General features: G+C 38.0%; 3 protein-coding genes across 4 annotated transcripts; 2 read left to right on the top strand and 1 right to left on the bottom strand.

The window, feature by feature from the left end:
• Positions 1 to 923: 923 nt before the first annotated feature.
• Positions 924 to 4640, top strand: LOC137960339 (ABC transporter G family member 25-like). 2 transcript variants are annotated; one of them, XM_068807935.1, is made up of 4 exons: positions 924 to 1032; positions 1441 to 2263; positions 3454 to 3600; positions 3753 to 4640. In XM_068807935.1, the coding sequence occupies exons 1-4, from the start codon at positions 991 to 993 to the stop codon at positions 4610 to 4612; spliced, it is 1872 nt and encodes a 623-aa protein (XP_068664036.1). In that variant the 5' UTR covers positions 924 to 990; the 3' UTR covers positions 4613 to 4640. The 2 variants fall into 2 exon arrangements, with proteins under 2 accessions (XP_068664036.1, XP_068664037.1); XM_068807936.1 differs by having other exon boundaries at positions 3454 to 3610; positions 3784 to 4640.
• Positions 4641 to 12243: 7603 nt separating this feature from the next.
• On the top strand, positions 12244 to 13279 carry LOC137960490 (uncharacterized). Its single transcript, XM_068808127.1, has one exon. It carries the CDS (start codon positions 12311 to 12313, stop codon positions 12893 to 12895), a length of 585 nt encoding a protein of 194 aa, XP_068664228.1. The 5' UTR covers positions 12244 to 12310; the 3' UTR covers positions 12896 to 13279.
• Positions 13280 to 15953: 2674 nt separating this feature from the next.
• LOC137960225 (uncharacterized) lies at positions 15954 to 27072 on the bottom strand. Its single transcript, XM_068807775.1, has 4 exons — positions 26849 to 27072; positions 26652 to 26758; positions 24252 to 24286; positions 15954 to 16236 (listed from the first exon to the last, which is right to left on the bottom strand). The coding sequence occupies exons 1-4, from the start codon at positions 26849 to 26851 to the stop codon at positions 16169 to 16171; spliced, it is 213 nt and encodes a 70-aa protein (XP_068663876.1). The 5' UTR covers positions 26852 to 27072; the 3' UTR covers positions 15954 to 16168.
• Positions 27073 to 27107: the final 35 nt, after the last annotated feature.

Below are 27107 nucleotides of genomic sequence, written 5' to 3'. Positions count from 1 at the left end.
CGGACTAATACTAATCGAACTCTTCTTCCGTGTGCGGATTTCTGAACGGTGAACGGATCTGGATGTCGACTTGCACCAGCAATGCAGTTCATGGCACGTGAAATTTTGGTAAAGAATCGGATCTGCCTTGGAAGAAAAGGCTACGGTTGGTTTTTTTTGTTTATATCGATCTGGTTTCATGGTTTCTATTGAGGAATTACTTTCAGCATGTATCTGCACAGGCTGAAACGGAGGCCGTGGACTTATACAAATTCCCTTCTAAATCTCATCTTTCTTCTTCTACTAGTAACAAAACTAAATCTGTCTTTTTTTATTAGAAATTATGTTGGCCCCAGATTCTTCTTTGCTATTTTTAGAGGAAAGATGGCGCCCTCAGACTCCCAGAGATTCCGGCGCTTTGGTGGGCGGGCACGTTCACTGCTCACGCCATGCCCCACTCACACACCCGGCCCCACCGGTGATCTTTCACAATGACGTGGTGCTCCCACGAGCCACCGCGCTTTCTGGCCCACAACTCACCCCTTCATGCTAGGTGTCCATGAGGTCCATGACGGACCATGCAAAACTTAAATGCTTCTTTCACGCCCTTTTAGAAAAGGAGGCCCAGAAGCGATTTTGGTTGCGCCACCCCGCGATTGGCTCTTTTCCTCCTGCTTATATCTTTTTCCGACACGTTTCAAATGAACCGCCACGTAGCAGTTAAACTGTGGCAGTTTTAAGTTTGGCGTGGCCATCATTGGAGTTGTGATCTGTATAAATCCAACCTGCGGAGGACTTACGCCCCAACCTGCGGAGGACTTACGCCCCTGAGATCTCTTCATCTTCTTCATCTCACGCACTGCGGCATCGAACTTTTTCCTCTCCGCTTCCTGTCTTTCCTCTGTGAGGGAGTCTTTCTTTTCTGGGGAGGGTGGGAGGAAGAAGAAGAAAGGGGAAATAAAGGAGACGGAGCAAAATAAAGAGCTTATAGGGGCAAAAGAAGGGGATAAGATGGAGCCATTAGTGTCTTCTTCATGTCCGATTACTCTTAAGGTAGGATTGTGATGAGAGACGGAGGGCTAATTGCTTAAGCTCTTTCCCTTCTTTGTTAATTAACCCGAGAGCTTAGAAGAGTGTGCCATCTCTGGTTCAACTACTAATGTTAGTAATCAGATACTGTTGCTGATCTTAATGAGATAAAGATCGCCCGAGATTGTTTTTCACTCGCTGAGTGGAGAACGTGAAATCTTGACCACCCGAGACCATGCCATGATTTCATGATAATCGACTTGGACTCTCGATCGGCTGGAATTATCGTCTTTCTTTTTTGGTCAATAAAGGGTTGTTAGATGTCAATTTTACGAACCCAGGGAGAGAATCCTGTCGGCTGATCAATTGTTTTTCACATGAATTACTGAAATGCAGCTAAGGAGATTGATTTCCTACACTTTGTTTTCACAGTTCGTCGACGTTGGTTACCGCGTGAAGTTTCAATCCAGAACAGGAGCCAAAAGCGACATTGGCGGGGTGTGGAACCGAAGAAACGATGGAAGAGTGGTGGAGGAACGAACAGTTCTGAATGGGGTGACTGGGATGGTTTCTCCGGGAGAGATCCTCGCCGTTCTTGGCCCTTCCGGCAGTGGAAAATCGACACTGTTGAACATTCTCGCCGGAAGGCTACAGGGTAATCACACCGGCAACGTCCTCGCCAACGGACAAACCTTCAACAAATCCGTCTCTAGAAGAACCGGTTTTGTCACCCAGGACGATATCCTCTACTCACATCTCACGGTGAAGGAGACCCTCGTTTTCTGCTCTCTTTTAAGGCTCCCGATGTCACTAACCACGAAAGAGAAGACGCGAGTGGCCGAGTCGGTCATCGCCGAGTTAGGATTGACCAAGTGCGAGAACACCATAATCGGCAACAGTTTCATCAGGGGAGTGTCCGGAGGCGAGAGGAAGCGCGTCAGCATCGGACACGAGATTCTGGTAAACCCGAGTCTGCTCGTCTTAGACGAACCCACGTCTGGTCTCGACTCGACAGCGGCTCACCGACTGGTCTCGACGTTGGGAGCCTTAGCTCGGAAGGGGAAGACGATCATCTCCTCAATGCATCAACCATCCAGTCGAGTCTACCAGATGTTCGACTCGGTTCTCTTGCTGAGTGAAGGCAATTGTCTCTATTTCGGAAAGGGCAGCGCCGCCATGGATTACTTCGCTTCCGTCGAGTTCTCGCCATCTTTCCCCATGAACCCCGCTGACTTCATGCTCGATCTAGCGAACGGTGAGTTCCTCAACCCGTCCTTACAAATTCTTAATTACTCTTCTTGACTCGTCCGAATCGACTCGGGATAATTAATTACTCGTTAAAAAAGGAAAAAATCCGTAGTGCACATGGCACTGGAAGATTTTCAAATTGGCCTTACCCAAGCCAATATGACATCTAACACGTGTACGGTCCGGGAATGGGACATTGATCCGGTCGGCCACCGTATGATGAGTCCCACCCCAGACTAGTCAACCGAGTCACAGATTACCTTGCGCAGGGACCCGGGAGCGGGGGGCCAGGAGATTTCCACCAATTCTTGACTCACTTCAACAAAGAGAATATCCCCAAGTTGGCCCATTGTATCAACAATGGTGACGTCATGACCCCACATCTTAACTCAGCAAACCCTTGCGCAGACACTAAATGGGCCCGAGCTTCATTTTGAAATTTCTCTTCACGTGGGCCCATGTATACCTCTTGATGAGATAAATGCTCCTCACCCCCACCGACATAGCCGGGCCCACAGAGAAGAGATTAGAGAGTTGAGAGACGTCAAGGGTGACGACTCCAGAGTCGCCACTTAGTGGATAAAATGAATTTTGATTCATGACAAGTCCTTTATTAGTGGGAAATGAATCAATGAGGCCTCTCTTGTCGTCCCACGTGGCGGTTTAGTTCCACTCGATGCCCTCCGATAGTTAGTGGGGAGCATTTGACTAGTGTCGTTTTCTCGATGAATTTTGAATACCGACTCGTTCCTGGTTCTGATTCGAGTTCAGACTCTGTCTTTCGCGTTTTTATTTATGGGAGGGCGCATGGTACCAATGTGGACAAGCTAACAAAATAGTCAGAAACCCATATCCAGGGGCCCAAACTCTCATAACCTATAAGCACTCCGTCTGTCAGTGGGACCCTTCTTATAATCCCGATGCTAGAACCTAGTAATCCACAACTCTCAAGTCAAACCACTTGACTCGGTTCCATTGACTCGGGACATCGACCGGTCGATCGTGATACAAGAAAGAAGTCATGAACAGAGTGGTCTTGATAATTTTGGTCTTCCTACCGTTCATTATAGAGCAGATTTTTTTTTTTTTTTGTTATTAAACCGAGAAGATAATGCATCATAATCTTATCGTTTTTCTCACTTTTATGCAGAAAATTAGGATGTAATTAATGGAGGAGATTTTGCTTGATGTGTGCAGGAATCGGTCAAGTGGATTCCCAGTGCGAGGGAGATCAGAAACCCAACGTGAAGCAGTCGTTGATTTCTTCATACAGCAACGTGTTGGCGCCGAGGGTGAAGGCCGCCATTGAAGCCGACACTGCTGCAAGAGAGAGACCTGTGAAGGGTAAGAGTCGGTTCCGTGTTGTTTGGGTTTGTGATTGGGTCCCTCTGCAAATAAATTCATGAGGTGGTTTTGTCGTGGTTGCCTGCCTCATTCACATGACTTGTGGTATCGTTCTCAGTTGATTTGTAATCTACTGTGTTGAAATTTCGCAGGGATGAAGAGACAGGATGGTAAGAGGAGAAGCAGAAATAATAGCAGCATCGGATGGTTCAGCCAGTTCGTCATCCTCCTCCATCGGGGTCTCAAAGAACGCAGACATGAAGCTTTCAGTTCGCTACGAGTCTTCCAAGTCATCGCCGCGGCAATCTTGGCCGGAGCGATGTGGTGGCGCTCCGACATCGGGGACGTCCACGATCGATTGGGACTGCTCTTCTTTATCTCCATCTTCTGGGGCGTCTTCCCCGCATTCAACTCTGTCTTCACATTCCCACAAGAACGACCTCACTTCACGAAAGAAAGAGCTTCTGGGATGTACACCCTCTCTTCCTACTACTTAGCAAGACTCGTGGGAGATCTTCCCATGGAGCTCATATTACCGACAGCTTTCGGAATAGTTTGTTACTGGATGGCTGGATTAAAGCCGGACACAGTTTCCTTTTTACTAACAATGATAATTCTTCTCGGATACGTTCTGGTGGCGCAAGGACTGGGACTGGCTCTGGGGGCCGCCATAATGGACGCTAAACAGGCTTCAACCGTCGTGACTGTAACGATGCTGGTGTTTCTTCTCACTGGAGGGTTCTACGTAAACAAAGTGCCGGAATGGATGCAATGGCTCAAGTATACCTCCTACACATTCTACTGCTACAAGCTGCTGATCATAGTTCAGTACGGTGAGAAGCAGGCGAACCAGCTGATGGGTTGCAGCCACCATCACGGCAGAAGAAGTGGCGATGGTTGTGGAATGGTGGAGGAGGACATGGGGACAGTGGTAAGCGTGGCCGCGCTGCTGGTCATGTTTGTTGGGTACAGGTTATTAGCTTATGTTGCGCTTGGAAGGATCAAAGTGTAGAAATTGCAGAGAATTAGCTTATGCTGTAAAAGGTCACATATTTTCTCGGACCAACTCCCTTTGACGTCTACAATTTTATCACAAATTAACTTAATATAATACTAATTAATTTTCACAGTAGATAGATGAGATTAGGTACTCAAATCCTGGATAAATGATCTCCAAATGATTACCAGAATTAAGATACTTTGGGTCTGGTTTATATCCTAAAATCCTACTTGATAACAGAGATGACTGTTTGTGTCGGCGATGGAGATCCCATAAATCTCTACTTGTGTTCTCTCTACTACTTTCTGTCTCGTCAACAGGCTGGAGAAGACAAGCTCCAGCTCCACTTGGATTTAACGTCGTTTCATTTGGAAAAGTGGTTAGGTTCTTCGTCAAGTACCTTTGTGTCTACCAGAGCTTTCATAAATGACTACATTATTGTAGTAGCTTAATAAATGCGGAGTGAGGAAGAAGTTTGAAATAAGAGAGATGTGTGACTGCTTGGATCGGGATTTATCAGTCACGCCGCCTTGTGCTGTAGGTTGTGTAGATCAATGGGGTCAATTCAATTCACATATCGACTATTCCTTCTCCGTCAACTGCTTCTAATGTATCAGGTCAGAGTTAAAAACGTTTAGAAAACCCAACAAGACTACTGGACGCCTCTCCAAGTATCCTGTTGACTCTTGTGTCGGCGATGGAAATCCCCATGAATTTCCACTGAGAGAGTTCCTTTCTATCTCGTCAACAGGCTGGAGAAGACGAGCTCAACTTGTAGGCTCATGGGGCCAAGCTTTGATAGCTCTGGAATTAGTAGCGTCTGGAGCCATTGTTTTGTTGAATTCAGTGTCGTTTCATTTTGACACAAGTGATACCACGTCTTTCATCATCTTGTACCTTCGTGTCTTTGGTTAACAAAAAAGACAAAGTGCTGTCATGATTGACAACATTCTTGTAGCTCATGAAATGAAATCCTCAGTGAAGCCAAGAGTGTGTAAACAATTGATATCAGAGATGAGCAAATCTTTCTTTCTCTTTGTTTTTCATTTTAATGGGTCAATTCAATTTATAAGTGCATTACCATGGCAACTTTATATTTGCATTTATGATGGTTGTACATTTGAGTTGTTCTTACTCATTTCAATTTTAATGATAAAATAAAATAAAAATATTATTATAAATATAATAAAATAAATTATATATATATTCTTCTAAAATATTATGATTTCTATTGTAAAGAAATAAAAGTTGGGTGCCACAAAGGAATATCAATAGGGAAGATTAATTAAGCAACTTGCCTTATCTTCTCCTATTTAAAGTTGTAATAATGACAATCATAAAAATCAACTTGGTTTTGGTGCAAAAATAAATTTCATCGACCTTGCCAAGAGATCATAGTTGAATAAGGTTGACCCTTATCCATATTTTGATGATAATAAAACTTAACCAAATTGAGTTACAATTTATAACTCAAGCATTTTAGATGTTTTTTCTTTCAAGAGGCACAAAATCAAGTCTATTAAGGAAGAATTGACATAAATTTAATTTTTTAACTTAGAATACCAATCCACAGGGTGCCTTAGCGAGCCTTGTAGCAAAGACAACAAATGGAAGAGGGGAGGACCTCACCTATGCAAGGAACTAAATGAGGTTGGGAGTCTTTAGAGTGGATCTTCAAAAACCCAATCCCACCTTCCTTCCCCATATCCTTATCCTAGAAATCATTCCCCCATTTGTTAGCAATTTTTAATGTTGCCCTACTCAAAACACCTTTTTTTCCATTAATATGGGCATACATTATTTGATTCTATAGAATTCATCGCTTTGGCAGTTGATCATTGGAAGGTGAGTGTAGTATCAACATTATGTCCTAGAGCTTAGTGCTCAAAATTTCTATGAGTTGATACTAATGGAAATTGTGGCAATTCACTTACAACTTTATATGTTAGATATTTACATATGTTGTTAGGCATAAGACCATGCATTGACTAGATGTCACATCATTGTACAATATTGTGTGTAAAACATAAAGAATGGGTGACCATTTGATTGGGTAATTGGGCCTTGAGTCCATGATCCTAATCACCTTCTTAGCTCACTTTCTCTAATCTTAGGAATCTCATAAGGGAGGGTACAATAATGGGGTAGGACAAGGTACAAGAGTAGAAGGTTAATTTTCAGCCTCACCCCATGGTGGGACTGGGATAGGGTGATAGGATAAGGATGGGTTTTCATCTTCTTTATGCTCTCCTCTCCCTTGATTATCCCTATGCAATTATGGAAGAGATTCATTTGATAAACAAGAAGGAGAGGAGAGATAACACCTTTCCTATTGGTCCCTATACTTTGATAGAAGTTTTATCCAATCTATTGACCATATTTGAAACTATGCTGTACATATTGAAACGGTTTGCTTAAAATTTTATACTGAATTTGACTCTTTTTAATTTACTTTGTTTAGCCCTTAAGTGTGTTCATAATTTTATTTAATTATGTAATATTAATATTATAATCAAAGTTCAAGCACAATCATTCATATAATCTCACACTAAAGACAATCATTTATAGTGGTTCACAACCTAGCACTATCTTGGATTGCTAATCCACTCGTAAGGTATTTGTACATCAAAGTTAATTCATAATGTTTCTAGGTTATCAAACGACATTTACAATAAATTGTGTCCAAGATCAATTTCAATGTTGGTCACACAAGGACTTAAGCCACTCAATTCACTATAGTAGCCAAGTTATAATAACTTACTATAACGCAAGAATATTTTAACGCACACCATTGGTAACTTAAGAGTATATTACCATTAAAATTATCTTGACAGAGATCTTGATGCCAACAAAAACTTGCTTTACTCTAGTTGGAAAAATCATTAATTCACTGATGACTTGGCAAGTCAACTCAAATAAGTGAGAAAAATTGCCAAAGTTTGTAAAAATCAGCCAAATACAAGACTTGACCAAGTTTAAGTTTACTTGTCCAAGTTTCACTCTTAATTTAGTGACTCAATTGAGTTTAAAATAGAAAGGTAACAGGCTACAACACAGATGGGTTAGAAGAGCTAATTGTTGGCCTAGGTGGCTTCTCTAGAGGGTAGTGAATTCAAAATAAAATAAAAATTTAAGTTCTAAATGTGTATATTATAATGAAATACTTAAGAAAATATGCATATCGCAGGGATACCAAGATTTTTTATTTTCGATGTTCCCCTAGTGGTAGTCACCACCCAAGAACTCTTGTTTGAAATTTTTTTATTAATAAACTCTATTAGCTAAAATTACAAGAAAGAGATTTTGGCTCTCTTTAAGCCAAGTGTAACACCCAATTACACTATCCCAAATCTCTCCCAAAGAGATCCAATACAAGTAAATTCTTGCTCTAGTGGGCAATTTTCCTTCTAGATTTACAGACCCTAGAAATTTTTTATTTTTTATTTTTTTTAGAAAGTGAAAATACAAAAAAGAAATGTAAAACTTACATCGTCAATCGAGAAATACCCACTCCTAGAGTGTCTACAAGATTCCAACACGTTGGGCACAAATAAGAAATGATTTTTGGTGTTTGAAAGAACTAGCAATTCCAAGTGAGTGCAAGAGTGAAAGCTGAATTTTCTTATGCCAATGTGTAAAACCATAGTAGATTCTAGGGGTTCATGCTTATAAAAGAAGAAAAAGAAGAAGAAGAAGAAGAAGAAGAACTTGAATTTTCTCATAATTATAGCTTAAGTCATGCACTCACTTAATTTCAATAGTAGTTTATACTACTTCAACACTCCCCATCAAGCTAGTGCAAAAACATAAAATATTCCTAGTTTGGTACATGTAGTAGAGAGGGAACTTATAGGAATAACTTTTGTGAAAATATGTGTTAGCTAGTTCTTGGAAGGAACATATTGCATGGATATGAGACATGCTTACAATTTCTCTCGAATAAAATGAGAATCAATTTCAATGTGTTTGGTTCTTTTATGAAATATTGGTTAGTTGCAATGTGAATGGTTGCTTGATTGTCATGATGAAGTTACATAAGCTCGGTTTTTTAAAATCCAAACTCTAAAATCAAGGATTTGGTTCATACAATTTAGTTACTACATGAGCCATAACCCTATATTTTGGTTCAACACTTACCTAGCTATAACATTCTATTTTTTACTGCTCCAAGTGACTAAATTACCTCCCATTATTGTACAATAATTGGAAGTTTTGTCATTGCGTGAACCAACCCAAATTTACATATGCAAAACCTCGATATTAGTATGTCCATGGTATTTATATAATAACCCTTGACCTAGATCATTCACTGTAGCATGATTAATCATACAAAATACTACCTAACCAGTTTTATAAAATATAATCAATCAATCGATGAGGCATGATTGATCAATGAGTTTTATAAAAAGGTTGAAAACTTATTGATTGATGCTTTGATTGATTATTGGGCTTAGGGAACTCAAAAAATATAATTGTTATACACGGTTGATCGATCATACATTTTTCTTTATCGATCATATTTTTTTTACAATTTTTATAAATAATTTTTTTATAAGCTCTCAAACTCTGAAGGAAAATTCAGTAAGTTTATATTAGTGTACTGAACCTCTAAAAAATATTTTTTTTGTTTCAAATTTTGATTTTACACTTTAAAAGAGAAAAACTCTAAATTTGCCTAAATCTTTCAATTTCTCTTCACAGTCTTAGCATTCATAGTTTCATAAAACTCCATTCACTTTATTTCATATGCTTACAGATTTGGAAGCTTGGATCTCATTAGGTCTCTTTTGTATTTTAACTTTCTTTACCAGAGATTTTCTAGTACCTCAAAAGCTAGAAGATTTGGCATTTTAGAGTTGTGGAAAGGGAGTGTTCACTAAAGTCAGAATCTTGTTGTATGAAAATCTCTAAGAGAGAGATTGGGATAGTATAATTGAGAATTACACTTAACTTAAAGAAAGTTAGAATTTCTTTGTATTTTTTGCTAGGCGTAAAATAGCAAAAACTTTTCCAAGGTTTTTGGGCGATGATTAGCACCAAGGGAACATCAATAATAAAAAATCTTTGCCTCTTTGTGGTTGTGTGCATGCGCTTTTAATTGCATCTTAATAGCTTAATTTTTGATTTTTTATTCAATTCACCCCTTCTCTTGAGACACAAGTTGGGTCAACATATTAATTGATCGATCAATAAATCTCTAATAGCTCTATTTGGAAGTTTCTATGGCTTCATGATCGATCAAAGCATTTATCAAAGTGCATTTTTAAGCTTCTATAGAGGGTAGATCAATCATGCTTCTTGGGTTGATCAATCAATCATCTTCTATATACTAGCCCAACAATTCTTTAATTGATCAACCATAACCTACAAGGTTGATCATTCATGCTTTAACACTTCTACATGCAACATGTTGTTGATTGATATGCCAACAAAATTTGATCGATCATACTTTAGAAACTGACCTATCAACATTCTAGTTGATCGATCATACCTAAAGAGGGTTGATGGATCAACTTCTATAAGCATGATGGGGAAGTCTGCCTATTGAAGCGTTATTCCCTATGTATGACGAATCAAGTCATACACTCATTGATCAATTATGTTGTTTAGTATTGTATGGAATTAAGTACAAAGCATGATTTAGGCCAATTCTAAGTGAATGAAAAATTCCAAAATATTTTTATGAGCTTTGAAAACATGATTTTAGAAATAGTATACATGTTATGAGCTCCAAAAGCAAATTGATGCCTAAGGTTAAAAAACCGGATGGCTAATCTCTTATATTGCTAGAGTTCTTGAGGATTATCTAATTTTCCTAAACTCTAATCTCCAACTCTTCAATCTTCTCCAAGGTGCTTCTTCAATGTGGCCAACTCTTCACTTTTGATCGAGGTCTTGTATTGGATTTGTTGGTTCTTCCTCATAAATTTTGTAATTGAGTGAGTTGAAAGAAATGCATATAAAATACTAAAAATTACAAATTTATTAGCTTATATTTTGTTATCATCAAAACCCAGAAAAGAATCAACCTAAGTCAACACTAAGGAGAGGAAGAAAGCAACAAAAAAGGTAGATGTGCAAGAGAAAGCCACAAAAAAAAAAAAAAAAAAATGTAAGAAAGGACATAAAAAGGTGTAAAAAATGCACAAAACTCAACCAGGAAAATGTTCATTAGAGTGAGAGTAGTCCATGAAATGTATGGTCTGGCTTTGGTTTTGCTAAAATTGAAGTCAAACAGCTAGCAATAGAATGGGAGGTTTATAGTGATATCCTGGCTTTTCAAATCAAGAACAAAAGATCTTCAGGTTTGGTGGTTTTAGGGTTACATTCAAGGTGTCTTTCTCAAGTTTTATTGCTCAGAAAAAAAAATCAACAAGAATCAGCATCACTTGGTGAAATCATGAAAGGGATTGAATGAAAAGCAAGACCAATTGCCTAGTTTTATAGTCAACCCATTATCGGCCAAAAGCAACTCTTGTGGCGTTTAATAACCAGGTGATATTAGACAGCAGTAGCACCCTTGAGGCCATGCTTCATACCTTCAAAAGCAAATCATCTTAATCTCAAGGTCGTAACTCTGATAGTTACTTCATCGCCATTAAAAGGCACCTACTTTCACTGCCACAGCAGCACATCTTTCTTCAAAAACTGGGATTACTCATACAAATTTGTATTGGTATAACCCAGTCAATATCTTAAAAATCACCCCAAATCCCCCAGAATTGACACCCACCTTAGTTTAAAATTTGAAGCCTGCATTATTAGGCTTTGGAAAAATACAGTAGTTGGCCATTGTTTGATTGGCCCCTCTCCCACAATTATCAGGTTTGTTGTATGAGCCTTCAGCCCAACAACCAGACTACTTTATAAAAAAATAGTCACATGATTACTTCAAATTTTGTTACATTTATGTGCATGACACAGTGGTCTCAAGCTTAGATAACAAGAAAGCACTTCAATTTAGTCAAATATCTATGCAAGTGTGCCCTTGAACTCATCATATCTGCCTTCCAAAAAGAAACCCTAGTTTTAAATAAAAGGGGCATGGGGGTCCCACTGATAAATGAATCTAATGGTGCACGTTTGGCTTCTCTAATTGTGAGAGTGGACCCCATCACCATGAGAGCATCTCTATGCTCTTCATTATGTTCCCCCTTCATTTGACCTCTCTCTTTACTTTTCCTTATATTAATTGACTCCACTGCTGCAAGATTGGAAATATATAAGCGGATGACCAAACGACCATCTTTTTAGCTCATCCTCCTGGCCCCACCTTTCCACTTCTCTCAAAAGATTCACTTTGTCATCTAGGAACAAGCTCGAGTCAATCTCTAAAATACTTAATTCATTTGGGTCGTCATGTCTTAGGTGATCTTGAACGTTGATCCGACGGCTATTGTCGCTTGCTTCCTATCATTCTTGTTTCCTAACTTTCTTCGTGGTAGTGCAGTTGCCACGTGAATTGTGGGACCGGTTCCATTCGGTCCCACAAAATTAAAATTAAAAATTAAAATTTTACATATTATGAAATATTATATTGAATTCAGAGCTTAATTATAAGCAAAATAAGAGAAAGAAAAAAAAAAAGCCTATTTATCCAAGATAGGGCTCCAAGACAAGAAACATACAATACCCATCACCTTCAGCTCTTCTCCCTTCTTCTCCCTCTCTATTTCTCTCCCTCTTACATCTCCAGCTGTGCTTGACCAGATGGAAATCTCTGCAACTGTTCAAGATATTTCAATGTCTCCAAAAGAAGCAGAAACATCTTCTTTAGTTTCTGCAAGATACATCAAGCGTCGGGCCAAGTCTTTCTGTGGTTCTCCTTCTTCCTCTTCCTCCTCCCTCGGGTCCTTCTGCTCTTCAAACCTTGACTCACCCCTCAGTCCTGTCACGCCGCTTCAATTCTCGGGAGTTCCTTTCAAGTGGGAACAGCAACCCGGCATCCCGAAGCAGCAGCATTCCTCGAAAGACAAAAGCCCTGCTCGAGATCTGCTCCCTTTACCGCCGGCCGGAGGTTCCTCCCAGAGATCATTCATCTCCATATGGCAGAAGAAGAAGACCCACGATGCTAAATTCGGGAGAGACCCGTTTGTTGCGGCACTGGTGGAATGCTCCAAGCCTGATGAAGAGTGCTGGAAGACTTCAAAGGCGAGCAGGACGTTGAGTGACCGCTTCGGCTTCATTGATCTCTACGGTTCCTGTAAGAGCTCCTGCTCTGTGATGGAATCCAAGGTCCTGATTCCCCGATCCAGCCGATCGTCCTACGACATGCTGAGTCGCCGGATCGGCTGATCAGTCGACACCCCAAGTTGGGATTTTACTTGTAAGTAACAAGTAAATAAAAATTTGGAAGTTTAATCTGCGGGTGTTAATGCATAGTTACTGAAAATCTCCACCTTCAGTTCTGTTATTTCTTCCTGATGTTTCCTCTTTAGTTCATAGTTGATGGGTCTCCGCCGGCCGGCGACTCTCCGGCGGACTCTTCCAATGAGTACACCCTTCCATCCTCGAATCAGACGAGAGAAATATTTAATGTTTATTTGTTTTCTGTTTTTGCTTCTCTTGATTCGATGGCTATGACACAAATTGCCACGAGAAGCTGTATGTTTTTGAGTTGTTATGTATAGTTTATGAATCAGAAGTGATAATGTTCACGTGATTGACTTTATGGATGAGTATAATTCAATCAAATAATCGATTCTCTTTGACGTTTTTTGGGGAATAATGTTTAGAAAATCCAGATTTAGTCTTGATGTAATAGACGCTTTGACAAAGAGGACTCCGACAGGCCAGTCTGCAATCCTCACTCTGCCAGTCAGGAATATTATCAAACACTTTGGGGGTCAATAGTCACTACTGAACAAAACAATGAAAGCAGAACCTCTGTACGTTCACAGTCAAATTCAAGGCAAACATCGTGATTCAGAAATGAAATCCCACGAATCCAGAAACTGGAAAAGAATATCAGACGACTCTGAAATCCAGATTAGGAACTTACCCAGTTTTGAAAGCAAATACTTGGAAAAATAAAATCTCAAGTCTGCTCCACCGCCACGACAATGCCTGAGATTTAACGTGGCTTTGCTTTTCCTCCTTCCTGTCTTTCGCTACAGAAATCTGACTTTTCGATCCACTCCCAAGTCCCAAGTGGGTGTCAGTTTTCTACGGGATTAAATGGGTGTCGTTTTCGAATCATCATTCATCATCAATGTTCCCCAAGATCCTCGCGAGAGGCTTTCTCAATCCCGTAGAACGACTCGTCACAATCATATAATGCTGTAATGGTCATCTGGAAGAAGAAAGATTCACGTCAGGGAGAAGAAGCCTGGAATCAGTAGTAAGTATTGCAAATTCCACTACAAAAACAAATCTAAAAAACCATCAATGCAAGAGAAGATTAATTAAAAGGAATTGCATATTTAAATGGAAAATAGGTCTAAAAAGAAAAAAAGTTTTGATTTTACCCTCGTGTCTATCATTATTATATAATTTCTCTCTTTTTTTCTTTTTTTAATCCAGCTGTATAATCTATCTTGGTCCGAAAGAAGTAAACCCATTTTAACTTCTACAGTAGCTCATTCATTTTCTTCTACAGGCTGTCCCAAACAGCGTAGAGAGCACGTAGTCAGGGAATCAAGTAATATATTTGTGGTCTCCATTCATGAACATGAAAATCTGGCTAGTGATTCGTTCAGAAAGTACAGGTGAGCCCTGTGATACATTAAGCGCGCAGGAAGCTTCCATGATCTTTTCAAGCCATCCTGTAATGTCTCATTTCAGGAAGGACCCTTGAAAGCAAATCTGATAGAATGGAGATACCTGACTTGTCTTCGTCAGACCTCCGACAGCTTCAAGTGTGTAAAATAAGAGAAACTTCTGGGTTCCGCTGCCTGTTCTAGCAGTGAGGAAGCAGTGGTGAGAGACCTCGCCAGGTATATTTTTGCCGTTGCAGAAGGAACAATGGTGAAATATCCCCGTGGTCATTGGCTGGGGAAGCGATATGATGGCTCTCCACTGGTCCGAAAGAAGGCCTTGCGCCTCCCCGCTTTTAATTTCATCGTCGTAAACACGAACCATGATCTGCTCACCGACAATGGTCTTCTTCTGCTTATCTAACATCAGTTTGACCAACAAAACCCATTCACCCATCTTCATTAATGCAACAATAGCTTCATATTCCATTTGGTTGGTCTGTTAATAAGTTGGTATCAGGACTTTTCACATAGAAATCAATGGTTTGTTCAATATTACGATTGTCATATCAATCGTTTAATTTTTTTATATACTGATTAGTTGTTCTACCTCAACTGATACTTACCTTTTATTTATCTCGAGAAAAAAGCCTATTGACTCGAGGAAGTTCTTAGTGACGAACTGACCAATGTTAAAATAAAAGTGTTCTTATAATCATATTTCTGTGTATACAATAATCATTTATACTGCTTTATACAAAACTATAAGCTGCTGGCAATAAAAAAATTTGGTTTGTGGAAAAACTAAACTGAAAATGGAAGCAGAAGACCCAACTGGTAAATGGGACGACAAATGTTCAGACGGAGACTCACTTTATATGGAACTAACCAAAATAGCATTGGAAGAAACCTTTCAAGATTTCTTTTGTTCCCACTAACATTTATACTCAACTGAGTAATCAAGAACAGAACAACCTTTACCAAACATTGGTCACGAATGGGTCTGCTATCTATGAATGGTATGAAATTTTATAATCATTCCATGTATCAGACTATGGCAAGGAGACCAAATAGCTCTGAAAAGCATATCCCAGACAACGGGTCTGCCAGTCATATCCTGCTTTAAACCGACAAAACCCAAGATGGGTTAGCATTCTATCCATTGACATTCAAGACGTCATCATCATTTAACCTCCTTGTGATAAAAAGACATCCACCTGTTTTCCCGGTTGAAAACTGCTATTATCTGCGGACAAAGCTTCAGAAGGTCCCATGTTCCTAAAGAATAGGGACGGTGGGTTGTTGAGAGCATTTATTACCTTGTCTGAGTGGAGACCGTGATGGATTAGCATCCTTGTTTTCATTCCAATGGGTCCTATTGTCTTTTGAACTTTTTGTTAGGATCCACCACGAGGACGTAAGATGCCAAGAAGAATCATTGCCCAAACTAGCACGAATTAAGAAGATAAGAAACACAAACTGAAATGAGTTAGAAAACTTGAAGATCAAGTGGGACTCCAAAATTCGTCATGATCATAGATTGTTAACCTTCAACAGAAAATTAGGGAAAAAAAATCATTAACACTAGGGAACGAAAACATTTTGACTTGAATCGTAAAGAAACCATTACTCAAACTATGTAGTAAATGATAACCAGGTTAAACTAAATATAATTTTGGGTTTCATTAGATTTCATGAGTTCAGTGCTGCAAACGGGACGGTTCATTATTTCCATTTTGATCAGTAATTAACAACAAGGCACACACATTAGAATTACTCCTACAGATTGAGCTTTCGAGTTAAAAGAAGCTGCTAGCACTGAAGGAATGATGGAGCAGCTTTGACACAAACACTGTTGTCCTTCAACCACTACTCAAAAGACTATAACTGATATGCCCATCACTAAACATGCGATTGCCACCCAAGGGCTCAACCGTTCACCTGAAAAAAACAGATAAAGGGTCAAATTATATCAAGGAGCAAAGCATTAGGAATACAATTTAAAAGAACCCTAGAATCTTGACAATGCTTCCTATATGAAAATAGCCGTGTCATTCCTCAAACACTGATACCAAGCAATTAATAAGATCGTGGCATGAGAGATTTCAAGATGTGATACTATTATACAGTCATTATCAGTACCACAAAAAGAGTATAGCAGAGACAGATGTCTTCCAATTTCAATCAGAACTCCAGTTACACCAAAATTGTAGTAAAAAAAAGAAAAGTTCCTTGTCATTTTTAGCTGGATTTACTCAATAGCTGAAGCCAATCGTTGAAGAAAAAACTAAAGCCAATTACAAATTTTCATCTCAACTAAGTTTAGTTTTGCCACATGAATTCCTTCATCCATTAAGATGTATCTCTGCTAGCACTATGATCAGAGACCAGCCTTTTCAAAAGTGCATTATGATTCATCAAAGAGATTCAAGCCTTCCATTACTTCATCCTGGTCAAATCACTCTATACTGTCATGATCATAATCAGAGCCCTCCTCCAAGGTTATAGGATCAGTGACATTTAGAGTTGTATTCTAATGTTTCACTAAATTTAATGCCAGGGGACTTCCTTCAGAAGCTCAGGTCTACAACTAGTAGTACTAACTCACAGAGTTTCAGAAGAAATCAACTATGCAGGCCTACATCAGACAACCTCCAAATAAAACTCCCTCGAGAGCATCTAATTCCCTGTTTTTAGCTCCTAATTTCAGCATTACAAGCACTACACATTTTTTTATTTTTTTCCAGCGAAGATAATACAGGAACATTAGGAAGGGATAATGGTTCCTTGAAGCCTTCTTATAGATATGCTTCTGAATTTCCTAGCAGAAGTTACGTTACCACAACTCCACTGATTGGAATTGAAGATCATTCATCTATTAGTTTCTTTACCACAACCTCCACACATTGGAATCTAAGAGTGATATCAACATTGATCTATTAGTAACTTTCTCTCTCTCTCTCTCTCTCTCTTAATTTTTTGATAACACTTATCAGTACTTTCTTCATTTGACAAATCACTTTTACATGCTATTTCAAAGGAAAAAAAGATCACTTTGGAATTGAAGATCATTTATCTATTAGTGCCTTTACCACAGCTTCCACCCATTGGAATCTAAGAGTGATATCAACATTGATCTATTAGTAACTCTCTTTCTCTCTTTCTCTCTCTCTCTCTCTCTTTTAATTTTTTGATAACAATTATCAATACTTTCTTCATATGACAAGTCGCTTTTACATGCTACTTCAAAGGAAAAAAAGATCACTTTGGAATTGAAGATCATTCATCTATTAGTTTCTTTACCATAACCTCCACCCATTGGAATCTAAGAGTGATATCAACATTGATCTATTAGTAACTCTCTCTCTCTCTCTCTTTTAATTTTTTGATAACACTTATCAGTACTTTCTTCATTTGACAAATCACTTTTACGTGCTATTTCAAAGGAAAAAAATTCACTTATACTTGGAATAAGATGCCAAATATGCATCTACATGTAATAGTAAGTTAGGGTGGCCTAATATGTATTATATCTGCAATGAAAAATCCACATATAGCTATTTCCCACCCATTCAAATCTTCATGCAACCACAAGTGCTTTATGTTCACTTCCTTATTAGTATACAGCTGGAAGACAATCTTGGAAAGCCATGTCATGTAATTTAGCATCAGAAAGAAACAACTTTTCTTGAGGTTGGTAGTTGAAATCACTTGAAAAAAAATCATTAGGACTTAAAAGTCAAAATAAAACTATTGTTAATTGACTAATTGGTCAGAATGAGATTTTAACCTCTTCGAATCAGAATGACATCACAACATGAGAATATCTGCTAATATGCATGGTTCCACTTAAGCAGGGAGTTCATGCAGGAAGGCCATGCAAAGAGTGTAGCGCTCTCCCACATGAAGGAGATTTGACCTCTACAGATTCTTATCTGATTCCAAACTGTACAAGCCACTTTACAAATGATCTTTTTTACTGACCATTGATCAACAATCTTGTCACTTTAACTCTTTATTTGAAATACCTAAATTATGTGATTCTAACTGCACAACTTCAAGAAAATGGTGATGATTTCCCTAATAGGAATGACTTCCATAATTGTAGGGTCCCTTAGACCCCCTTCATGAAACTAAAATGTTAGAACTACGATCCACCAATCAGAAATATTGGCATAACATCATTCTTGGAAATGTACTAGGTATATTGAACTGTTCAAAACTTCAACCACTAGGAAGTATCTTTCTTTTCATGAACACTACTACTCATCATCAAGTCCTTCCATGAACATCATTACCATCAGTTAAGGTCACAATAACAAATATCATTAGTGAAAGTGCATTAGTTTTGAACAATGATGTATTGGTTACTAGCAATTTTGTATAAATTCGGATAAGCCCTTGCAAGGCTGGTCTCCCCCACCCAAGTATCATGCCAAAAAGAGATGGAGTCACCACTTCAAACATGGATCCTGAATCCCCATTCAAAGAAGTGATGGAGCTTATAGATACTTACTCAACTCACTTGAATATCATCAAATGATTTCTTAAATGCCAATTTAATTAAGGCTTGAAGGCCAAAAAAAAAACAAAAGCAAGGGAGTCTCCTAACAACAAGAATTGAAGGTCATGTCCAAGCCCTTCCATTCTGCCACAAGTTTAAATTTCGAATATGGCCAGCAGTAAATTAATATTATTCATTCTGTAGGCTTATCATCTCTTCTTTTTTATCTTTTTTTTTTTTTTCAGAACAAGCCAAAAAGATGTTGTGCTCAGTAAAAATAACTAAAAAAAAAAAAAAAAAGAGTACAAACGAGCCCTAGTATAAAGGAAATATAATCAAGAGCCCTATAATCAATGGTCACATGGAGTGGGGGTGGTGGGGATTATAGTGTGAGGTCCTGGGTTCAGGTCTCACCAAGGGTAAGTGGGTGTATGCAAGTGTATAACCAATGTTAAATTGGGTCAAGGCCCATCCCAAAATGACTAGCCACCTTAGGAAGCCTCTTTCCCAACTAATAAACTCAAGATCTTTGTACTCACTAATCCATGTGGGACTATTCCTTAACACTCTCCCTCACGTGTAGACCCTCTTTTTGTGGCTCTACAAGTGGATAATTTAGGAGTAGGCAGTGTTAAGGAATAGTCCCACATGGATTAGTGAGTACAAATATCTTGAGTTTATTAGTTGAGAAAGAGGCTTCCTAAGGTGGCTAGTCATTTTAGGATGGGCCTTGGACCCAACTTAACATGGTATCAGAGCAGGTACTCATATGTGGGCTTGCACCTAAACTATTTACTTGTAGAGCCACAAAAGAGGGTCTACACCTAAACTGCTTACTCCTAAATTATCCACTTGTAGAACGACAAAAAGAGGGTCTACACATGAGGGGGAGCGTTAAGGAATAGTCCCACATGGATTAGTGAGTACAAATATCTTGAGTTTATTAGTTGATAAAGATGCTTCCTAAGGTGGCTAATCATTTTGGGATGGCCTTGGACCCAACTTAACAGGTAGTTTAGGTGTAGGCCCTCTTTTGTGGCTCTACAAGTAGATAGTATAGGTGTAGGCCCTCTTTTTGTGGCTCTACAAGTAGATAGTTTAGGTGCAAGCTCACATATGAGTACCTACTCTGATACCATGCTAAATTGGGTCAAGGCCCATCCCAAAATGACTAGCCACCTTAGGAAGCCTATTTCCCAACTAATAAACTCAAGATCTTTGTACTCACTAATCCATGTGGGACTATTCCTTAACAATCAACATTCAAAAAAAAAAAAAAAAGAGAGAGAGAGAGAGAAAAAGAAACCAAAGAAAAACAATAAACTACAAATACACAAGCAAACAAGAATAACATGACGTGACTAGGAAGTCTCTTCCCTTGTTAGAGAAACAACCATCTGATTATCTTCCCTACAGTGTGCACCTACTAATCTAAGAACTAAGAATCTAGGTCAACTATTCATCAAAGTACTGTAGAAGTCTCCAAGGAAGTGAAGAACACAGGTTCAACTTATCACCACCACCAAATTGTATCCCCAACCATAATTGGTCCAAAGAAAAAAGCCCTAAATAAACAAAGACCATGTAGGAGGGTGTGCATCTCAACCTCCATCAAATACACCCAAAGAGGTACAGGAAATACAAGGAGAATCCTTCCACAAAGTAAAAAATTGCACCACCTCCACCCACTGATCCTAGATGTCCTCTGAAGCTACCAGCAAAACTTAATTTCGAACACTCCTCAAATGGAGGAGCCCGTGCATATGCACTTCCACACATAGAACAACAAAAAGCTGCCACTAACCTCTATATTTCTCCTGATATAGCTCCATGTAGATGGTGAAGCTCTGCTACTTTACTTGCCCAATATAGATCACAGACCACTTTTCACTCTACCCACAGTTTTTTTTTTATTTTTTCTACCAGAGGTGCAGCAATTTCTCTATTTTAACTTGCCCAAATAACATTCACCAAACAACCCCCAATTGTGTTGCTTTAGCAGTAGCACAACTTATAAATTGAATTAAAGCTCTAGAACAGGAATTAGGAAGACAACAACTAGAGCCAAACTTTTCTACAAAACTGCACTCAAAACATTCAAAGAAAATGAACAATAAATGAAAAGATGATGCACAGATTCACTGGCAACCCCAAAAAGCATATTATCAAGTATTTTCAAGACGAAGACTCCCTACAAAGTAATTGATCTAGAGTTGAAAATTTTCTTTTAATCACATACCAAGAGAAATGAATTAATTTTGTTGAAACTTAGGATTTCATCATGTATAATCACAGTAGAAGAGGATTAAGAGGTGAAAAGAAGAAGAAGAAGAAGAAGAAGAGTTGTGGAGAGAAGGTTTTAGGAGGAGAAGAGGAAAAGAAACAAATTTGGAGAAAAGAGGAGGAACATTAGGGTAATGGACTTAATCCAAACCCTCCCCTTTAAGTTGTATTTATAGATATCAAAAGTACTAATATTACAAGAATACCCTTTACCCTAGTAAGAGTGAATAAGAGACATAAATCATAAACTAATTACATCAATGCCATATTTATGAGATGACTCTTTATTTATCATCATGACATCACTGTGTGGGCCTTCTCCTTGGTCTTGCGGGCTTGATCTCATCTTCCACACACTTGGACGTGTGGGCCTTCCTTGGTCGTGTGGGCTTGGGCTCATCTTCCACACACTTAGACATGTGGGCCTTACTTGGCCGCGTGGGCTTGGGCCCATCTTACAACAACTTTAAATAGAGCAAGAATTTTCCAAACCAAACCACGGGATGCTAAATTACTTGTAACTAGTGCTAGCAATTTTAGCCGATAACCCTGTCACCGTTCCACCCATCCATTTATAAACCACAGGATCATTCATTTTTTAAAAAAAATTAAATTTTTATTAAGGAAAAGAAAAACACCAAGAGTAGCTAAGAGTATTGAATCCAAGAGATTTCAGATTAATTAGCTTATTGTCCAATGCATACAAATGAGTAGTTAAATTGTTAACCAGTTATCTAAAAACAGTTCTTTAGTCCATGATAAAGCTTAATCAAAGCACTTTTATCTTTGGCGAACAAGTTGTTGATTCTGCACTACAACACATGAACTCTTTCATTCCTTTCACAGATGGAGAAAACCTTTTTTTTTTTTTTTTTTTTTTTTAATAATATAGGAGATGAAATTTTATTCTAAGGAGTTCAAAAAGGCCCCCAAAAGGGGGTAGCCACAAAGAGACCCACACCCTCAAAAAAACCATTGCTTCTGAGCCTCCCTCAACAATGAAGAAAACCAATTGTCATCCTCGAATAGACATGGAAAGAACTTCTAATCATTTTTCTTTTTTGAATGGCAGCTTTAAACCATTTTATTGGAGCCTTTTTAGATAGGAGTACAAAAAGGGCTTTGGTCATAAGTGTAGATGATAGAATGGCAGTTGCCTTTCATGTACCTTTTCTCCTCTAATTAACGGTTCAATCCACAACTTTTTAAGAGTTTCAGGAGTTTTATAATGACATGACCTACTCTCTTCTCTTTTATATAAAATTGATGTATGGAGTCCTTCATCTCTATATATGAGATCATCTCAAACAAAAGGTTGGGTGGTCTAACTCTACCTAAATGATCTTCATACTCTTTACATTCATTGCATCTGATCCTACCATCACCCTTGTGTGTATTGTTGGTTCCTTTCCTTCAACCTGTCTGGCTATCCCCTTTCTAAGGGTATAACTTTAAAGACTTTATATCTCATATCACAGATAGATAAGAGAAGCCACTCTCCACTTGAATGGCGAATCATCTAAATCTTGTGGAAGCATCACTTGCCATTAAATACACTATTGCTGGTCTTCCCAATTATTACCTTTTTCTTGTAGTGTTGTCCCTGTTAAGTAGCCACTACAATTGAGCCATAGAATCACAATTCCTTTGGAGATGAGTGAAAATTATTGGTTTCATTTGATTGACAAGAACAAAGTTTGCTCATTTAAGAAACATGGTGTCTCAGGCATCAGAAGAATTAAAGCTTATAAATGATGGCCTCCTCGCTAAATGGCAATGCAGATATGGTACTCAAAGGGTAATTTAAAAAAAATAAAAATATGGTACTCAAAGGGAATGATGTGGAAAAGGATTATTTATCTCAAGTATCAATATTCTTAGAATGATTGACTTATTCAAAATTTCATCATACTGCAAACCTCCAGATTTGGGAAAACTACTTGTAGGTTTAGGCCTACATCATGCAGGGGCAACAAATTCATGTTAGAAGTGGGGATTATGCAAAATTTTGGTTAAACAATATTTGGGCAAGCAAATTTGGCAGAATCATTGCTTGTATAAATAGAGTAACTCAAAATCAAAATGTTTCTGTTCAGAAGTTATACCAGTCCAACGGAGATATAACTTGAAATTTTAGGAGAGTTCATCTGATCCAAGAAATTTTGGTAAGTACAATGGTTTGAATTCAAGAAAGAATGAAGTTGAAAGATTCCTAAGAAATGGGTAACCTAGAGTTCAGCAAACAACTAAAAACTACAACCTGAACTCCAATTTGATAGGTAAAACTTGAAGGTCAGAAAAAAAGGACTTCTATAGCTATTAAGACTAAAAAAACAAAGAGGAAGAAGTTAAAAAATAAATTTACCCAACTAGAGTCAACCAAAATTTCATTCACTAAACAAAAAATGACTTCTTAAATACCTTGAATAGGCACATCCACTCAATAATAGAGGTAACTTCTTCATTGTCCTATTCTAAGCAAAAGACTAACTAGAAAAAAAAATTAACTTGTAGAGCTACTACTTTTAGGCACTACTAGCTAAGAAACTTAAACACTGTAAACAACAGCACGAAACTACAACTTGAATTGGACATTGCAATTCACGTTTTAACCAAAACAGCAAGTTGATTTTCTAACTGAAGCTTTCAAACAAAACAGCTAGTTGTTTTTAATCAAAATTTCCACTAGAGCAAGTTGCCACTACTTTAGACTCTAATTTTAGGACTTCCCCATTAAAATTGACCTTAACATAGAGAATCAACTCTCTTTAAATTGAGCCTCCTTCCTTCTACTTTCAAAAGCTTGATTGATCTTGGGGTAATCTCATGTTTATAGGTATTCTTAAGCTAATTCTTCAACATCAGGAATCGGGATGCTCCACATCACCTTCACAAAGATGAGTATTTTCATGTTTGTAGGTTGATTAATATTCTTCATAGTCAAGATTTTAGCATGTATATTTTGATCAACTTCTTCGTACTTGACATGCCTCGGGAGAATTTATCCTTTTTTTGTTAGAATTTATTGCATTCTCTATGATATTAAACCAGTTTCAGCTCTATAATATGTTTTGGGAAGCAAGATACTTTGACTTACTTTGACTTTTTAATATCAGATGTTAGTTAATATTAAACCAAATGCATTAATGAAAACAAGATTCATCCTCACCTATTCTAGCAGCCTTCCAGAAGAAACCCCGAAATCTGCACATAAAGAGTGCTTTTGTGAGCAACATGTATAAAAAAAAAAAAAATGAATGAAAGCCATTTAAAGACTAAGGAAGAGCTGTTTAAATTGATTAAAGACACCCCTGTTTAGGTAGAGAATTCATTCATCTTTGCTTCTGTAGTAACTTCAGTCCAGAATACCTCCATACAGAAGCAAAGCAATCCAATTTTTTCAGAGAAAAGAGTTGACCAAAAACCTCAAAGGCAAGCCACATACACACTCCTTCCATTAAGTGACATAAAATTGCATTTAATAATTAGTGGATAAAGGGACTGTTAAGAAAAAAGTACATTTCTTTGTAGGAACTTCACTCGGGGGAGTCACAGCAAACTGGAGGTATTTGGACATCCAATTTTAACCAGGACAGTTTAAAAGAGAAAACTATGAAGAAGAAGAAGAAGAAGAACCTCAAAGGCAAGCCACACACATCTTTCTTCCATTAAGTGACAGAAAACTATGAAGAAGAAGAAGAAAGGAGAGGAGGAGGGGGTGAGGGGCTGGGTGGGTCACAGCCTAGACTAATGCAAAAAAATCCAACAGTTGCACCAAGAGACGTTAACTTGGCTGGAACACATTACAGCAACACTTCAGTACCAAAAGTGCTCTTTTAATGCATGAGAGTTATTTACCTCCTGCACACAAGATTGCAATGGGAAGTGATAGAAATGACTGTTGCAATTTTTCACAAGTTTACCCTCATAAATATTCCAATTTTTTACATGTCGTCAGAAATTTATTGAAATTTATAGAAATGTACAGAGTTAAAAAAAGCAAATGTATAAGGAAGTCTAACAATACTATAGACATGCTACATGGTTTTTAAAAAATGGGTCTCCACTCACTATCTAATGCACGGTAGCCAGTGCCATTTTTTGTATTAGTCTTGAAATTCTCTGCTTCTACAAACAATGCATGTCACTTCTGAGTTGCAATTACAACTACTGCATTCAGTAAAGAATCTAGAAGTTTGATAGCTCAACCTAGGTAATAAAAAATGCAACTCTGTTGCACAAAGGAGCTCAATAGTTAAACACAATAAGAATGGTCAGCATAGTGATGCCAACCCAGTTATCTGTAGCTATGAGAAGAAATCACGAACTCGGTGAAGTATCTCTTTTCTCATCCTCTCTAGTCTTAGTACTTTCATTTTGCCATATCTTTTATGTGATTTCTCCACCTAGCTGGGGAGAATTAACTTAGGAAGCCCAAATCATTTTTTTGTTAGGGGAGGTCTCCCTTGATGTATCTTCTCTTTCTTTGAAATAAAATTATCAACATTTCAAAACAAAAAAAAAGGAGTATTCCAAAATGGGCTTAACATGACACAAGCAATTCAAACACTTAAACAAGACAAAAGGGAAAGAACTGTGACTACTGTGACCAATCTTCCTTTATTTCTTTTACTCTGTTTTTTTCCCTTTTTTAAGGGGTAATTGTAACCAATTTGAAGGATGAACAGCAAACTATCTTCTTTAAAAGTAACTAGTTCAGCCAAATAACAGTTACCACTCAAATAAACCAGTGTGACATAAATAAACATGAACTTACTAGAATGATTAAGTTTTCGAACACATGGACATCCCAAGCTCAATATTTAACTGGCTCATGCCAGATGGTCGTGTCAGGGTTTATGGTTTGTTTTGAATTGCTTTCTATCAACAATTATGCTGGTGCACCCTACAAGATTAATGTGTCACCATTTTTTTTTTTCTTTTATGGTAACATGTATTTTTGGTTCTCATAAATAATGAGAATGTAACCTGATATTGAAATCTCATTTATATTTCATAGCATAATAAATAGAGGAATCCAAGCCTGTCCATGAGAAGGTCCTTAATGTACAGCACCTTATCACCATGTTAAATTACAGTCTCTACATTGAATTGATCACTTAGTTCTCAAGCTTTGGCAGACTTTAAAAACTAAGAATGTAAAGAAACTACAAATGTGAATGGACGCACCAGCTTATATCACCGTGTTTATTGTTTAAGTTATTATCTCTACGTTAAAAGTAGTGATTTAGTCCTCAAACCTTACATAAGCGAAAATTTCTACCTACTTAAACCAGACTAATTTCACCAACTGATTAATTAGTTTATTGATCAAATGTTTACGTATACGAATATACACCATAAGATTATGAAGAGTCGCAAACTTTGATACACAAAAAAAAAAAAAAAAACACTAAGAAATCAGACACTGGGAGACCGGTGAGTTGTGATTAGCTCAAATAATGATATAACATTTACAGGAAGAGCCGGAGGTTCAGAATGATCAAAACCACCAAAAAATAAAAGATAAAAAAAGACGAATCATGTAAAAATGAAAGATCCCACGTACCCGGTTTTCTCCTGAAGAAATGCAGGGAAGTGCAACTTAATATAAGTACAAGTGCAGATTACGAGCAACACAACCGTCAGAAAGGAATGGAAATTGAAGAGCGCCGACTGCCAATTTTACGAAAACATGATAAAAGGATAAGGAAACCTCCGCTTCGAGATGAGATCCAAACATAATACTTGTTACTTAGTCCTTACCATGATCGGAAATTCGAAGCAAGATGACCTGATTTCTATTCTTCTTTTTCTTTAGGTGTAAGCGTCTTCTTTTTCTTCAGGTAGCCTCTTGAGGAAGTTTAGTACTCGGAAAACACACCGTAGATCTTAACCGCATCGAGGTAATAAAACCCCGCCAGACAACAGGGGATTTTCTTTTATCCAAGTATTACAAACCTTTGGACAATCAATCATCCACTACTTGGGGCACGTGATGCGAGTGTTGTTATTGTTCGAGTTT

The sequence above is a fragment of the Aristolochia californica genome, unplaced genomic scaffold, assembly GCF_029961685.1.
Source record: "Aristolochia californica isolate CCGP_79_NKW_82.1479 unplaced genomic scaffold, dmAriCali1.0.hap1 SCAF_3, whole genome shotgun sequence".
NCBI classification, from domain to species: domain Eukaryota; kingdom Viridiplantae; phylum Streptophyta; class Magnoliopsida; order Piperales; family Aristolochiaceae; genus Aristolochia; species Aristolochia californica.
This window is presented reverse-complemented; position numbering and strand designations above follow the sequence as displayed.